The 15,081-nt window shown below is 39.6% G+C and overlaps 1 protein-coding gene across 1 annotated transcript in view; it reads left to right on the top strand.

Moving 5' to 3' along the window:
* The window catches only part of RBM33 (RNA binding motif protein 33), a 104,307-nt gene that overhangs the window by 48,616 nt on the left and 40,610 nt on the right, over positions 1-15,081 (top strand). The window contains exons 11-13 of the mRNA XM_086467467.1: positions 12,367-12,526; positions 13,469-13,800; positions 14,540-14,785. Coding sequence (XP_086323593.1) covers positions 12,367-12,526; positions 13,469-13,800; positions 14,540-14,785 — 738 coding nt within the window. The remainder of the gene's footprint in view (positions 1-12,366; positions 12,527-13,468; positions 13,801-14,539; positions 14,786-15,081) is intronic.

Genomic DNA, 15,081 nt, shown 5'->3' with positions numbered 1-15,081 from the left:
AGGTTACTTGATTTTTATTGTTTTTTCCTTGAACTGCAAAAACTTTAGTAAACTTTTGTGTTCTCGTTCAACATGCTTCAAGTTTATCTCCAGGACATTAGGTGTTGTCTTAAATGGATGGTGTGAAAGGCAGTTGATTATTTTGATTCTTTTTTTTTCACCGTTTCTGAAAACTCTAGTTTGATGAATTCTGAGCTTTGTTTGTAATTCAGACATTGTTTTCAAACACTTTTATGCTTTAATCTGTGAGAGGTTTTTAAACAAGTGCCCAGTCGTTGCTCAAAACAGAGGTTGATGTCCTTTGCCACTCACTTGAGACATTTGTTTTAGACAAGCAATATGTTAGTGCTGTACAAATTAATTACAAAAGGTACATTAGAATACAGTTTACTTCCTTTTCCCCAAAGCAACCCTTGGGCTGACTTGGGTCAGCCTGCAACACCATTTTAGCAAACTTGGGTTGGTTTAATGGATATTACAGTGTACCTGGGTCTGTAGGTGTGCCTTTATGTAAACACCTCTTGCAGTATGTAGAAGCAGAAATTTGCAGTGCTTTTGAAAGCAAAACTCCTTGCAGTAGTGTTTGCTGTTTGTTGTGGGAAATGCAAATAGGAAGTAATTTTTTTTTTCTTTCTATCAGTTCAAATTCAGTCGTGAGTCGCTACATGTGAATAAGGGTTTTAGCCACTGTTTCTAAGGTCATGGCTCATTCTCCTGTACTCACAGTAAGGACAATTTAAATGGGCCTGCATCTGAGTACAGTCAGTCATTTTAAACTGATATTTAGTAAGTAATGTATTTAGTAACTAGTACGTGTTTGCAACAGTGTGCATGTAGGAGACAAACTGTTAATGGAAATGAAAAGCCACTTGTGAAAATGATTCTCCTACTTCCTCACAATTATTCTGCTTTAGCTATGGCTTTACTATAATGCGTAACAGTAAATGAAATTTTCACTCTATTACTGCGTAGCAGTGGCAGATCACAGGTAGTATGGAAAGCATTTTGTTTTCGCTTAACAGGATACATGGTATCAGGTGGTGTTGATTGACGTTTCTTGGATGGTGCTTTATACAGCATTTCATGCAAATCATGTTTGAATGAGACTGCTGCATCAAATTACATTTCTTTCAGATTATAGCCCTTGCAGGTGTGAGACAGAGCTTGTTCAGCAGCTAGCAAAAAGCTTTCGTTTTTAACACTTTTCACAACTTGACTGCAAAGCCCTATAATTACAGCACTTAAGATAGTGAAGGAATGATGGGCACTTTCTCTTATCAGATCTATAAGTAGTAGCAAGCAGATGCAGCATGAGATCCCTCCAGCTGTCAAATATTGTCAGGCTGGCATAGAGGGAATGCAGTTTAAAATGCAGGTGACATAATACCCAACATCCTCCATTTGCTAGTGGGCTTCTGATTAATCACGATTACCATACATTATCATACCATCAAATTTAATCATATCAATGAATTCCCATCTGCAGGAGGAGCAGCAGCAGCTAAACATGATGGTAACAGCTATTAAATAAGAGAGAAATAGATGATTTCTAAATGCAGTAACCCTTTAACTTGTCATGCTAGCTCCAGTGTGCACATGCTTTGTAGATATTAAAATCAAACAGAAAACTTGTGCATTTATATTTCATAGTTATTGTCATTTACCTTTCCATTAAGTGATTGCTATTTAGCACTGCCAAGGAAACCAGAGTTGTAGAATTAATTTTTTTTTTCCCTGTGTTCATAGTGCTAGATTTTCTTCCATCTCAGCTTTAGTACCTGCTAAATACAGAACCACAGAGTGGCTGAGGTTGGCAGGACTTCTGGAGGTCATCTCGTCCCCCACCCCCCCTGCTCAGGCGGGGCTACCTAGACAGGACCATGTCCAGATGGCTTTTGAATATCTCCAAGGATGGAGACTCAAACTCTGGGCAACCTGTGCTCAGTCACCCTCACAGTAAAAAAGTTTTTATTTAGATACATTTTTATACATATAGGTTTGTACATTGTTTTCGATATATTTGTATGAATTAAATTAGAAGTTTTTAAACCTTGTAAGCAAAGCACAAATTTTTGTCAAAGCGAAGAGGGAAAAGTATTATGCATATAGCTATGTAGCCGTTAATTAGGCACTGTTAAAGAGATACTTTGCAGAAGTCCAAGACTCATCAAGAAATCCAATTAAAATATACAATTAACTTCCTGCTACAGTGCAGTAAGAGTAATCCAGTGCTTAAACACTGAATGGAGACCTAAAATATATTTATTATAATATTATAGAGTCGTAGTGATAGTATAGTTCTCTTAAGCTATTTTCATGGAGCTGAGAAAACATCCTTTAAAAAGTAATTCAGTACATTTGTGCATCACAATACAAAAAAAAATCTGTGGTATTTATTCACCTTCTACACTTCCAGTTCTTTCTAATTCTTTAGAATGTGAAAGGAAAACATACTTCATTATAAAACAGTAAATCATTCTACTGCTTACAATAAAATGAGGTAATTTAGAGGAATATTACAAGTTGACTGTGGGATTCCTAAAAAAGAAAAAAAGCTCAGGCCCTCGTACACAACAAGGCAGTAGTACCTGTAGGCACGTTGGGAGCTCTGGGTATGTAAAGTTCTCGTATCGATGTGTTTGCAAGTTCAGAGATGTGTAAAACATCTCAAAAATGAGATTTCCTTGCAGAATTAAAAATCAGGAATCAGGTAATTTAACTACTAAATAATCAGGTTTGAAATGTCATTTTCTAGTACACATGAAAGTCCAGGTTAGCAACAATTCTAATATTTGTCTTCTATAAAACTACCTGCTTCTTGACTTTTTTGTAGCAATCTGAGCATTTTTTTGTTGAAGGAAGAAGCGTCATCCCCAAGTCACATGTATTTATCTTTGAGGTTCTCAGGTTGTTTTTAAATCAACTGTAACTGTGCCTTCAAGCTTGGAGTGTAATCTAGAAATCCTGAATTTGATATTGATGATCCAGTGTAGTTCTGACCTCAGAGTTGTTTCTAATTGTCAGTGACTTGCAGATCACCCATATACACTAGGTAAATAAAGACTGTAATAGTATTTCCATGGAGTAGTCTCTGGTAAGTCCAAGGATAAGATGCGAATTTTGTTAGATGTTTTATCTCATTAGTTCTGAAAACAGAGGAGATACAAAACTTCTGGATCCCTAATTTTTTACACATCCCTAGAAATGTCAGCTTTCAGCACAAAAAATATGCAGAAGGATTTTTTTTGTCTTTAAATAGATTATGAAATTCTCTTCTTTCAAGGGAGAGTTCCTCTTTCTAAATAGCACTAATGTCCCTTACACTTTCTTCAATTTCTATTTGTGTTGTACTTGATTTAAAAAAGTTAGAGGGCACCAAACAAAAATGATCCTGTGCTCTTCTACGCCACACCCCGAAGAGGATTACAAATTAAAGTGAAAATGAATCTTCCAGATGAATTCATTTTAAACACCTGTTCAAGAAATTACTTAGGTTTGTGCTCTAATCTGAGAGGTTTGGGTTTACTCTTCCTTCAGGCAGTGCAGGCTGCTACAACGTGTCTGTCACATTATATCTTCTTATGGCCTGTCTCTGCTTGCTGGAAACACTCTTCCTTCATCCAAACAAAACAGATGCGTGGGAGCGTGTTTTTCCTGCGCATAAGCACTGTTAGGAATTTAAAACTAGAGTTGGGATTTAGTTAACAATACCTTTCCTATACCTGTATTTCATTTAAGAGTGTTTTCTGAGAGTTTTTTCTTGAATGGCAGCACTTGTGCTGCAGATTTTCCTTTTCTAACATACATACCACAATGGTAGAGCAGATCGAGGTTCAAGAAACCTATGTGTGAAGTATCCGTCTGTGTAGAGCTGGTTGCTTGTGGGCCATTCCGCTTTGTTTCTTCTCTTACAGAAACACTGAAACTGGGAGTATTTTTGTCTCTGTTTGCAACATGAGTATGTCCCTCTTGATGTATTGGGGGATGCCCTGAAACTTGCTGAAGAGGGATACTTTTAATATACAATGAATCTAATTGGTCTCCTGATGAGGATTGTCTTAGCATGCTGGTAGTATCCTTTTTCTGTATTGCCTGTGCCCTTATTGTGGCTATTTGATCACAAGTTGGCTTAAATAACAAGGGATTCCAAGCCTTTCTGTCCTTGCTTGTACTGGTTTTACATGATGATTGAATTATATTTTGGGAGCTTAAACAGTGAAATTGGGCATTGGTGATTTCTTTCAGATGACCTGGACTTGTGCCTAAACCTCCCAACACACTTTCTTATCTCTTGGGAGTTGTGTCATATCAAAGAGAAGCTTGTCAAAGTTACGTGGTACATCTTAATGTTAAAAGTTACTTTCGACTCAGCTGAGGAAAATATCAACCCATTCTCTGTCAGACTTACTCTGCCTGTAATACTGGAACCTGTGCAGTCCATATACTTGAACCAGCACTTGCTGTCTCCTTGCATTTTCCCCTCAGAAAATATATTCCAGAAGCTTTGAGAAGACTTATGTGTGGGTAGTGTACAATCGTTGTCTTGAGTTTTATGATCACTCTGAACTTTTAATTTTTGTCCCCGATTGAAATGTATTTAAGGCATGAATTTTTATATAAGGTTGTCTTATTATACTAAATCCATTGAGAAAATCACGGCACTTGCTACGTTTTAGTTCACCTTGATGGAATTACATGATTGTCGTGGACATCGCAGGGACACTATGGAGTCACTTAGACTGAATTTAAGGAAATACCAAAATTTTTATTACAATATTCCAGTTAATTATTCCCTTTCTGTGTGCTGTGCACAGTAAATGAGAATACTGTGGAACTTGAATGTGAAAAGCCATGGTTTGTGGGATATATACATTTCTACTTGAAAATTTTTGAGCCATGTCCAAGATATATGAAGCAGGGTTCCTGCACAAGAGGATGAAGTGTCAGTTCCTTGCACTGGAAGGTAGGCATTTTAGGAAAGCTTTTCAAAAAGTCTAGTAGCTGCTGAAATAAGAGGATTAACATCTTGTGACAGACGGCTATAGTTTTAATTGTCATAGGTTATAGTGGTCATTGTTCTTTGCATTTAAACCGTATAAGAAGAATTAACTGAGTGGCCCTGCTTAACTGTCAATGGGGTTCTCCTAGCTCTTTGCATTTTAAGTGAGATTAATAAATGAAAACATGTTGTAGAGGCAGGGTGTATTTTATTGAAAGATTCATGAAGTTTCAATGACATTGTTAAGGTATTTAATTAGTCTCATGAAAAAAAAAGTAGAGTGACCCTTTTAGAGAAGCTGATAAGTCATATAATAGCTGTTAGATCCTCTTTATTCCTTGCTTTATAAGATTAACTTTGTGCTAAGCAATTTATGCTAAGTTTTTCCCTTTATTGGTAACCAAAGTTATCTGTGCTTCATGAATAGATTATTGGAGATAACATCATGTAATTAACAAGAGATGCAGAAAAGTAAAAGTACAATTTGTGTAAGAATTGTATGACAGAGAATGTTAATTTCTTAACTAGGAAGGATATTTAAAGGGATAAAAGGAAGGCAAAATAGCACAGTTCTTTGAAAGGATTAAAGTAACCTTATCTCGTGTTCTTTCAGAAGGTGGGATTGCCTGAGTGTGTGAAAGTCATGTTCAATGAGCTATTCACAACGCTAATGAATTGTAGACACAAGTTTGCATTGCATTTTTTTTTTCCAAAAGTGATTGATAAGGTGTAAGTTATGCCTTAGCTATGTTGAATCATGGACGTTAGTAAAAGGCGAAGTTGTGCAACATGCCAGCATGCAGAATTGTATAAAAACGTCAGTCTGAGGTGCTGTAAATTATAGTGTGTGGGGAGGATTTTTTTTTTGTCAGAGTAAACTTCACAAAATTAAAGATTTAAGACAACAAAATACCTGTCAGTAGCACTTCGGTGTGCTTATCTTTTCATTTTAAGTATTTCTAAAACATCTGTGATTGCGGTCTCTTTGGAAATCCACACAGAAGCCCATTTCCAATGTAATTTCCTTCTAGGCCTTGGTTCTTGTATTCAAAAAAGATGATACATAAGAATTTTTGAAGTAAAATTAATTTACATGAAGATAAATTAAGTGATAAACACACTCCTTAAAAATCAGAAAAAATACAGACCAAAAATTACTTTCTTTGTTAGTTTAAGAACAGTCTTGATCTTCAGTACCTAGCTTTCAGTGTTCAGGCATTGACATCTTTTGATTTTCACAGAAGAAAAGAAAGAATGGCCAGAGCTGTGTCCCCTTGTAGCCCACAAAGCCTTACTGAGAAGGCTGTTCAAGAGCTCTTCAGCTTTCAAAATTACACAGTTTCTCTCTCAGATCTTTGAAATACTTGTTGACACCAGGGCTGCAGCGAGTGGTTTGGAAGGAACTGCAGTGCTGAAGTGGTTGCGGTTTTGTGAAGGCATATGTCTTGGTTGGTTGAGGACTTCTAGGCTGGACTGTGGCGTGACGGGTACATCTGCTTCAGGTCTTGTGCTGTTTCCCAATTCTGTGCTGTTTGTGCAAATAGCTTTAAACATAGCTAAAACCCTCTATTTTATGAGTCTTACCTTGCAGTTTGGTGCACTTCTACTAAGTAATCAATCTGATAATACTAAGTAATCATTATTAATGATACTAAATCAATAATAATGATACTATATAGTGCAGTAACGATGAGAAGGAGAGAAGACTCCTCCAAAAAGTTACCCTCTGCCAAGTCTTCCTCGTACAGATGTTTGGTAACTCAATCTTCGGAACCGTTGTCTGTATGAATGTGTTCCAGCTTTATGGGGTCTTGCTGGAAAGGCACATAAGTATTTTGTCCTTTCCACCAATGTCAGAGGTGGCCCCAGTCTTGGACTGAACGGTAGAACCTTGCAGCCTTGGCTGATCATAGGAAGTTGCAAATCTCTCTCTTGTTAGGTTGAAACCTGTTAACTTGAAAATAAGTATTTTGAAGAATGTGAGATTTTTAAGTAATGAAGTTTTCTAAAAGGTATCATACTGATGATGTAATAGTTAAAATTATTTTTTTGTAGGGAGTCTTAGTTGGTGTGTGTACTGAATAGTTGGTTGTAATTTGAAACTGTCCAGATAGCAAAACCATGAAAAATGGGAGTAACTGCTGTGCATATAAAGATTTACTATGCATCTATGTTACAGTATGCTTATTTTATCAAAAATAGACCATTATGAAAACTGGCTTTTGCACCTGCTCTTCATTAATTTTTGAAGTTAAATAGCTGTGCGTGGTCTTTTCTACAAAATACCAGAGGGCACTTGGGGGTTATTAGGAGCAAATACTTGCTGAATGTAGAGTTTAACACTAATGGTAAAATAATCCACTCCTAGAATTATAGTTTAATAACTGTTAAGGAGAAAAAAACAACCACCACCCTCAAAAACTTTAACTAATGGAGAACTGTTATACTACTTTGTAATATTTTCAGGACAATTAGAATTTGGCATAAGTAAAAGTTGTAGTAGTAGCGTATTCTTATTAAATTGGAAAAAAAATGTGATGGTGTTTCAGAATAATAGACAAGGACCTCATAAGTTAGAAAAGTATCCACCACTGTTTATGTATTTTCTAAAAAAAAAAAAATTACGTCTGGAAGTAGTAACTCTGCCTGAACCTTAGAGCTCTAGTTTCACATGTATGTGAAATTAATCCATCACACAATCAAATTCCTGTTGAAATTGTCCTGAAAGCTTTTTCAGAAGAAAGATCTCAGCAATGTAAAAATCAGAAAATACAAGCTTCCCCCCAGCCGTGTTACTGTAATTTAGGGCAGAACTTTATTTCAGTCTTTAGGGATATTAGAAGCAAAGCTGGTTTCGGAAAAAAAAGTGGAGGTCAGTCTTTTTCATGGATATTAAAAGGAAAAGAATCAAACTAATTTCTTTTTTTTTTTTTTTTTTTGGAAGCAAATATTGGTAATTCGTTTTTCTGCAAATAACAAATGTCTTTGCAATTAATCTTGCATGATTGGCCTTTGGTTATCAGCCAAGAAATGTGATCAGTCATATTTTAGTAGTTCTTCAAAATGTCATATACATAAAGTTAAAATCTGTTCAGTGATCAAATAGGTAGGTATTTTTTGGCAATACCCAAGTGTCTATAGCATGCAGCTTTACTGTGGTGTGATTTAGATCAGCTGTACTGCTGTAGTTTGGCCATTTTTGAAAGTTTTGGGTTTCAAAAAGCCCAACCCTCTGTTCCATTGTATGTGGTGTAAGTGCTCTGGCAGGGAAGGGTCATTGTTTCAGCCCTAATGAATCCTGACATTGAGGGACATCTCATGTTCATTGCAGGATATAAAAAGGATCTTCATGTTACTTTAAATGCAAAATGGAGAAGGAGGGTTGGCTTTAGGATGGGAAAATATTTATCTTTAAAAACTTCTCAGCCTCAAAGCTTAACTGGAATCTTACTTAAAAAGTAAGGACGGGGGGGGGAACCAGAATTCTTAACTGTGAAGGATGGAAAAGAGAGAGGCCAATAGGAAGAGTTCCAAACTTCAAATATTTCCTTCTTGCTCTGATTTCATTGGACTGTTTTGGAGTGGCGGGATATAACTGTATGAAATATACCAATAAAACTAGAGCAAAAAGCTGTTTTCTCGATGTATCTTGGTGGGCATTTGTTGGGGTTTTTAGATACTGGTTTTGGATAACTGTTACTTTATCTTAAATCAGTGAAAGTATTTAAGAGGACAGTAAATATTTGCTTCTTAAATTAAGCCAGAGGGCACCTTTGGTACTGAAGGGAGTCGGCATTATTTGTGTTTTTAACAGGAACATATCTTGCTGGTTATTGGTTTCTGTAATTTTATTTGTAAATAAACTATCATCTCATTTTTTAAGTGTGACTTTTCTTAGATCAAAAATAACTGCTTATTACTCAGTTCTAAAACTTAACTAAAACGTTTTTCAGAAGGGTTTAAAGTTTCCTTATGATGGAAAGCACAAAGCTGCTCTTAGCATGTGTAGTACAACCAGACTTCTGTGGTTTGAACCAAGATGCTGTGCTGGTTGCCTGCCTCAGTTTGAATAGTTGTGATTGACATTTTCCAAATACTTTCATTCCAAGATTGAAATGGTAGAAAAATACTGTTATGCCCAAGTGAACTATTTAGACATGTTTTATCGTTGCTCAGTTTTTCAAGGAATAAAATAGAGTTTGGCTGCACTGAGGATGTTTCAGTACACATAAGAGCTGTGTGAAATTCAACAGGACTTCCCATGCATTTGCAATTCAGGGCTGCTTTGGCATGAAGTAGGTTGGTGCATAAGAACGAGGATATGGGTTGGCAGGAGAGGGAAAGCTGGTACGAAGAAGTGTTTATTTGAAATATAAGCAGGGAATCCTTTTTCCCCTGTGCTGTCATTTGCATCTCCTTCCCTGGCAGGAAAAAGAGGGGAAGTTGCTTGGGCTAAGTGTACAGGCAGGAAAGCCTGGGTCTGGGTCGGGTAAGTGGGAGCTCCTGACGAGCTGCTGCAAGGCAAGGCCACCAGCTTGGAGTCAGGGAGCTGGGAAGCTGGATCCGTGCTGGGATTGGGAACCAGTGGGCAGAGTGAAAGACATGATGGGGATGAGAGAATGTGTCTGAAGAGCAAGCAGGACTGGGAGAACAGTAAGGCTAATTGGACAAATAATTTATATTGGGAAGTTGCTTGAGACTGGGTTACAAATTTGGTCATAGAAGCGGAGATGACTGCTTGTTTTGTAACCTAAGCCTGTATTTTGTAGCCTAGCCCTAAAACTGAAGTTTGGGAGTGAGAGAAGAGACCAAGAAGGATCTGTTACTTCCACCGCAAGAGAATACATTGAGTTCGGAAGAAGCAGGTAGAGGAGACTGTGGTCACTGCAGTGCCATTTGATGCTTGGAAACAAGCCCAGCCAGATCATTGCTGCTGCCAGTTCTTCAGTTCGGGTGGCAAATATGTGGTACTTAGGTTTTATTAGCCCGGGTTTCAGTAAGTTTCCACATAATTTGGTTTTTGCTGGCTGTTTTAGAAATAACCAAGATATATGTAGGCATATATTGTGTCTAGAGAAAAATACAGGGAGAATTTCAGAGCTTCAAAGTCAAGCTCTCAGAAAATAAGAAAAAGCAGGTTGTCTTGTTGAGACTGCTTTGTCTCCCCAGGTGCAATACGTTCGTGTGACTACGTGCGGTAAATAAGATGCAAGATGAAAACCATCTTGTGTGAAAACTGCCCTGATGAACTGGTTTCTCCCCTGCCTCTGTTGCGATGACACCTTATGCATTATGCAGTGATAAACTAATAACTAAATAGCTGAATATCAGTTGGTTTGCTGGGTGCCTCCCTCCAGGCCGTGCGGCTTGCAGAAGCGCTCAGTGTTCCCTGGGATGGATTGAAGAGCAATGCTTTGAGAACTAGGCTTTCATCTCAGGGCTTCCAAGAGGAGGGAATGCATTTAACCTTAATTTTAAAGTACCTCTGGCAGCTCCTGCGTGCGGTGATGGTAGAGGTGTGTTTTGGGAGCGAAGGGTCAGGATGCTCAAGGTTTGTGTTCAGTTGCTCTTTTGGCAGGCAGCCAGCGCTGTCCTGCTCAACACAAGGGAAGGGCAACGCAGTTGAACAGCCTTGTTCAGCTAAACCTGAACAGATTTTGATGGGACAAATAAATGTCACTTTCTCCATCCCAAATAGCTCCCTCTTCCTCCAACTGCTGTTGTTTGCAAACAGCCTGTGAAATTCAAAGGTGATGGTCTTTTCCAAGGTGGCAAGAATATTTTGTGTTGGTAACTTCACTTGCAGAAGCGTAGGAGCTCCTCCTACAAACAGTTATATATGTTTTGAGGACTGTCAGGCTTGAGTGTAATATAATGTCTTTCCACTAAATGAAATAGCCACAGGAGACTGGCTGACTAAGAGCACTGGCAAGGGGATATAGACCCTTTAATCTCTAGGAATGATAAAGCATTTACAGTTGATGGCTGTGTAATGACATAAGTAATCACAGCATCACTTCCAAATAAGAGGTTTTGGTATCTCACATATTCCCATTTAGATGTTTTCAAGAAGGCCACAGGTCTAACAATGGCTGTGATCCTCAGTGCCTCTCATCTATCTGTTTGGGCCTTGCCAATCCCAGTTTATTGTACTGGTAGAAGCATAGGAAGCAGCTTTGTCTTGTGCTACTTCAGTAGTGTGTAGACTTCAATTTCCAGGGCAAATAGCCGGTTTTGCTGGGTGAGAAATTCTTGTCCTAAAATGGAAGTATTTTTGCAGTACAAATAGGGTAGAGTGAGATGTGCAAACTGTTGGTGAGGGCAGCTCAATAGATAAATCATAACCACTGCAACTTAGTAGTTTGATCCTTTGATGACCATATTTCAGTCTAGCAGGGAGTGTTTGATCTGAAATCTGTTTTGAAAAGCTTGTCTTCAGCAACGGCAAGTTCTAAGCTTTAAGGTGAGCACCAAACGTAGACAGAACAGATGCCACCACTGTTTTCCGAATCTGTATAAAGAGGAAAACAAGGATGTTCATAGATTTTTTTTTTTTTTCTCATTACTTTGATATGCTCACACATAATGATATGCTTGTGAATATAATGATATATGTGAAGCAAAGCTGCTTCTGTTTATCGGAGGTTGCCAAGATATTTTGTCAACTTTTGATAGAAAAGAAAAAAATGATAGTGTGCATTACTCAATTAAGTGTGTCTTCTGCAAAGTTCTGCTTTTGGATTAATATCCTGCTTTCTGCAATATGTAAAGGCTCACTTTACATTTAAAAAAAAACCTTACTGGAGAAAGATAATATTGCACTCTTTCTTATAATACTCCAGATGCTAAGTTGTGAATAGACAGAAGTATTACTCTCCTGTTACTTCTTTTTAGAAGATGATTTCTTTAATTTTCTGGATGCCATAAATTGTCCTTCCCCCCCATTTTTTTTTTTAAAGTAAATCTGCTTCACTTCTGTAGCTTAACTGGTACTAAATTGATGGTGAAGAATAGCATGGTTTAAGAAGATAAATGTCAGGAATGTCTTCTAAAGTAGACATTCAGATTTTTTTGGATTAATGCAAAAGAAGGTCAATAATTGCATGGATTTCAATAATCTTGAGAAGAAATGGCATTCCTGTGGTGCTAGTGATTATTAAAACATTGTGAATTCATTTCAAGGTACTGTACTTGGGTTTAGAAGTTCTTCCATTGTGAAAGAATGACTCAGTAAGGGCTGCCAGTTTGTACCGATGATAGGAGATACCTCATAAAGCAATTGTGTTTTTAAGAGAAGAAAAGTCATGGCAGGCACTAAATGAATTCCTGGATGGCAGTCTTTATCTTAGTTCTGCCTTATTAAATAGGGCCCTCCAGACTTTCAGCAGCATACGCCTGGACCAGTTCCTACCAACTTCTCCCAAGCCCCAAGGCTGCCAATCCAGGACCAGTGGAGAGGGCCGCCACCACCGCCACCACCACTCCCTCCTCCACCTCCTCAGGAAAGAGATCCTTTCTTCATAGCAGGTAAGCATTTTCACAGCCATTAACATACAAAATCCGCTTTTTGTAAAAAAATGCTATGCAGAGTAAGGATGTATCGTAACATGACGTGTTCAGAAGGACCTGAAGGCTGGAAGATCATGTTTGATGTAGCCAGACTAGTACATGCCAAAAATTCTGGTGGTCTGGTATCTCTTTGCTTTTCTGATGTAATAGTCTGTCTTTGTCTGTAACTACCATCAATCTGGATATTTATACAGATGCAAAATAAAATTAATGTGTAAATGATTATTGCAATAAAGTTGTAATTTATCCATAATACAGTTTATAAATACGTGTAAATTACATGTAAATGTAATTACATTTTAGGTAGGTAGTACTCTCCATACGCTTTGGTTTCCACTAGTAACTCTTTAAACTGCCTGGCCTATGTGGGTACTGTAAGAAATCTGTTAAGGTTAGCTAAAATGATACAGCATAGCAAACAAAATAGATGGTGCATGTGCATGTTTATATTATATAGATATATGTATATATCATATATATGTCATATGCATATATATATATATAATGTATATGTTACTGACATTTTACACAAAACGTGTGAAAATCTGCCAAATATCTGGTCAGCAAATGGTATCATTTTATGGGGTTTTGTGTGGTTTAAACTATAATCCCTGAAATCCTTCATTGATTTAATTAAAGTAGAATTCCTAAAACGTATTGCTAATTCCAGCAAAGTACCAGCTGTGCAGATCTTTCAGGCATCAGTTCCTTTTACACGCAAGTGGCAGAAGCAAGAGAAACATAACCTTGAGGGTAGCTTTCAAAATTCAAACATCCCAAACAATTTTGCTTTCTACAAATTTCAGGTTACTTTTCCAAATCAAACTAGGGCTTTGCGTCTCGAAAGCATGTTTGTGTCCCGGGGAGGCGGTCATTTAATCAGTTACCTGATTCCCACAGATCCAAGGTTTCCAAGCCATCCCTTGTTTGAGCAGCGAAGCCCCCCCCCACCGCCACCTCCTCCGCTGCTTAATAGCGCCCACCCCGTCCCTGCCCAAACTCCGATGCCGTTCAGCCAGCCCGGCCCGGCGTTCAACCAGCAGGGACAGCAGCCGGTGTTCCCCCGAGAGCGGCCGGTACGGCCGAACATGCAGCCTCAGGGTCCCGTGGGGATCCTCCACTTCAACCAGCCGGGTTCGGCGAATCCCCGCCCGTTCATCCCGCCGAGGCAGCAGTTCCTGCAGGCGCCGGGACAGCCCTTCCTCGCCGCGCACACCCAGCCCGGCATGCAGGTACGCGCGGCCCGGCGGGCTCACAGGGCTGGCGTGACTGGGGGTACTGGAGAGGACAGGTACGAGGCAGACGGGCCCGTCACGCTTTTGGTCGCTGTGCCTGAAGAAGCGGTTAATTTTGTCCCCGCTGGCCAGCGCTGCCGCAGCCCCGCCAGCGAGCCCGCAGCCCCGGCGGGCTCCTGGAGCTGCCGGAGCCCCGCGCCGGCGGGCAGAGCGGCCGCGGGGCGAGCGGCAGGGCGGGAGCGCCCTCTGCTGCTCAGCCGCGGAGCCTGGCGGGGAGCCGGGGGCCCCCGGCAAACCGGGAGGAACCTGAATTTGGGGCTTGGAGTAGGTACAGGTTTTGGGGGTGTGCTGGGCCCTGCGTGTCCCGTGGGCTTTATGTGTGTGTCTGTGCGTTGAATGTGGGGAAATCCTGAAGTCCTCTGATGTTGGGGGGAAAAAAAAAACAACTAAAAAACCCCCACAAACAAACCAGTTTAAAAGTCATTAGAAAAGGCAGCAGAGGGCGGGAACCCTTGCATTTGCTTTTTTCCACTTCAGCTGTTGGCTTACACAGGTTTAAGTGTACAGCTACCTTGCACAGCTGCTGTTAGTATGGCTTTTACTCAGTGTATTACTTTTGGTTTATACTGGTCCATAGCTGCTGACAGATGTTTTGAGGACTTGGGAGGCTGGAGCTACTTTTCGGGAGTTTATTACCTTGAAACTAAAGTCAAATAATCTTTTTCTTCCTGTGAAGGGTCCCTTGCATCCTCCATTACAGCCTCAGCCACAGCCTCAGCCTCAGCAGCACCATCACCAGCAGCAGCAACACCATCACCAGCAGCAGCAGCAGCAACACCACCATCATCTCCAAGGGCCACCGCAGCCCTTGATGCCCATGAACCAGCCACAGTTCAGGCCTCATATGCAGGCCACGCAGCAGCAGCCAAATAACAACAGGATGCAGTGTCAGCCGCGACAGGGTCCAATGAAGCCAAGGCATGTAAGTACCACGTACATCAGTGTTGCCTTGTGTAGTTCTGCATGAGTAGCAGGTGTGTAAACTCAGGTTTCAAAACTCACCAGGGTGGTTTTTCAGTCTCATTTATTCCCTTCCTGTTCTGTGCCCTTCTTCCACCATTTCTCATTCATTTTGCCTTAATCATTTTATAACCTACATCCAAGAACAGCACGTGTATCTTTTTCTTTTCTCCTCTGGAGAATGGATTTGCTTAATAAGGTTTAAAAACTGCTGATAGCCTGTGATTGTGTGGGAGCCCAGTTCTCTGACACTGTCTT

Source organism: Leptosomus discolor, chromosome 6 (assembly GCF_034619465.1).
Source record: "Leptosomus discolor isolate bLepDis1 chromosome 6, bLepDis1.hap2, whole genome shotgun sequence".
In the NCBI taxonomy this organism is placed as follows: Eukaryota; Metazoa; Chordata; class Aves; order Leptosomiformes; family Leptosomidae; genus Leptosomus; species Leptosomus discolor.
The sequence above is the reverse complement of the archived record's forward strand: the minus strand, read 5'-3'. Positions and strand labels throughout refer to the sequence as shown.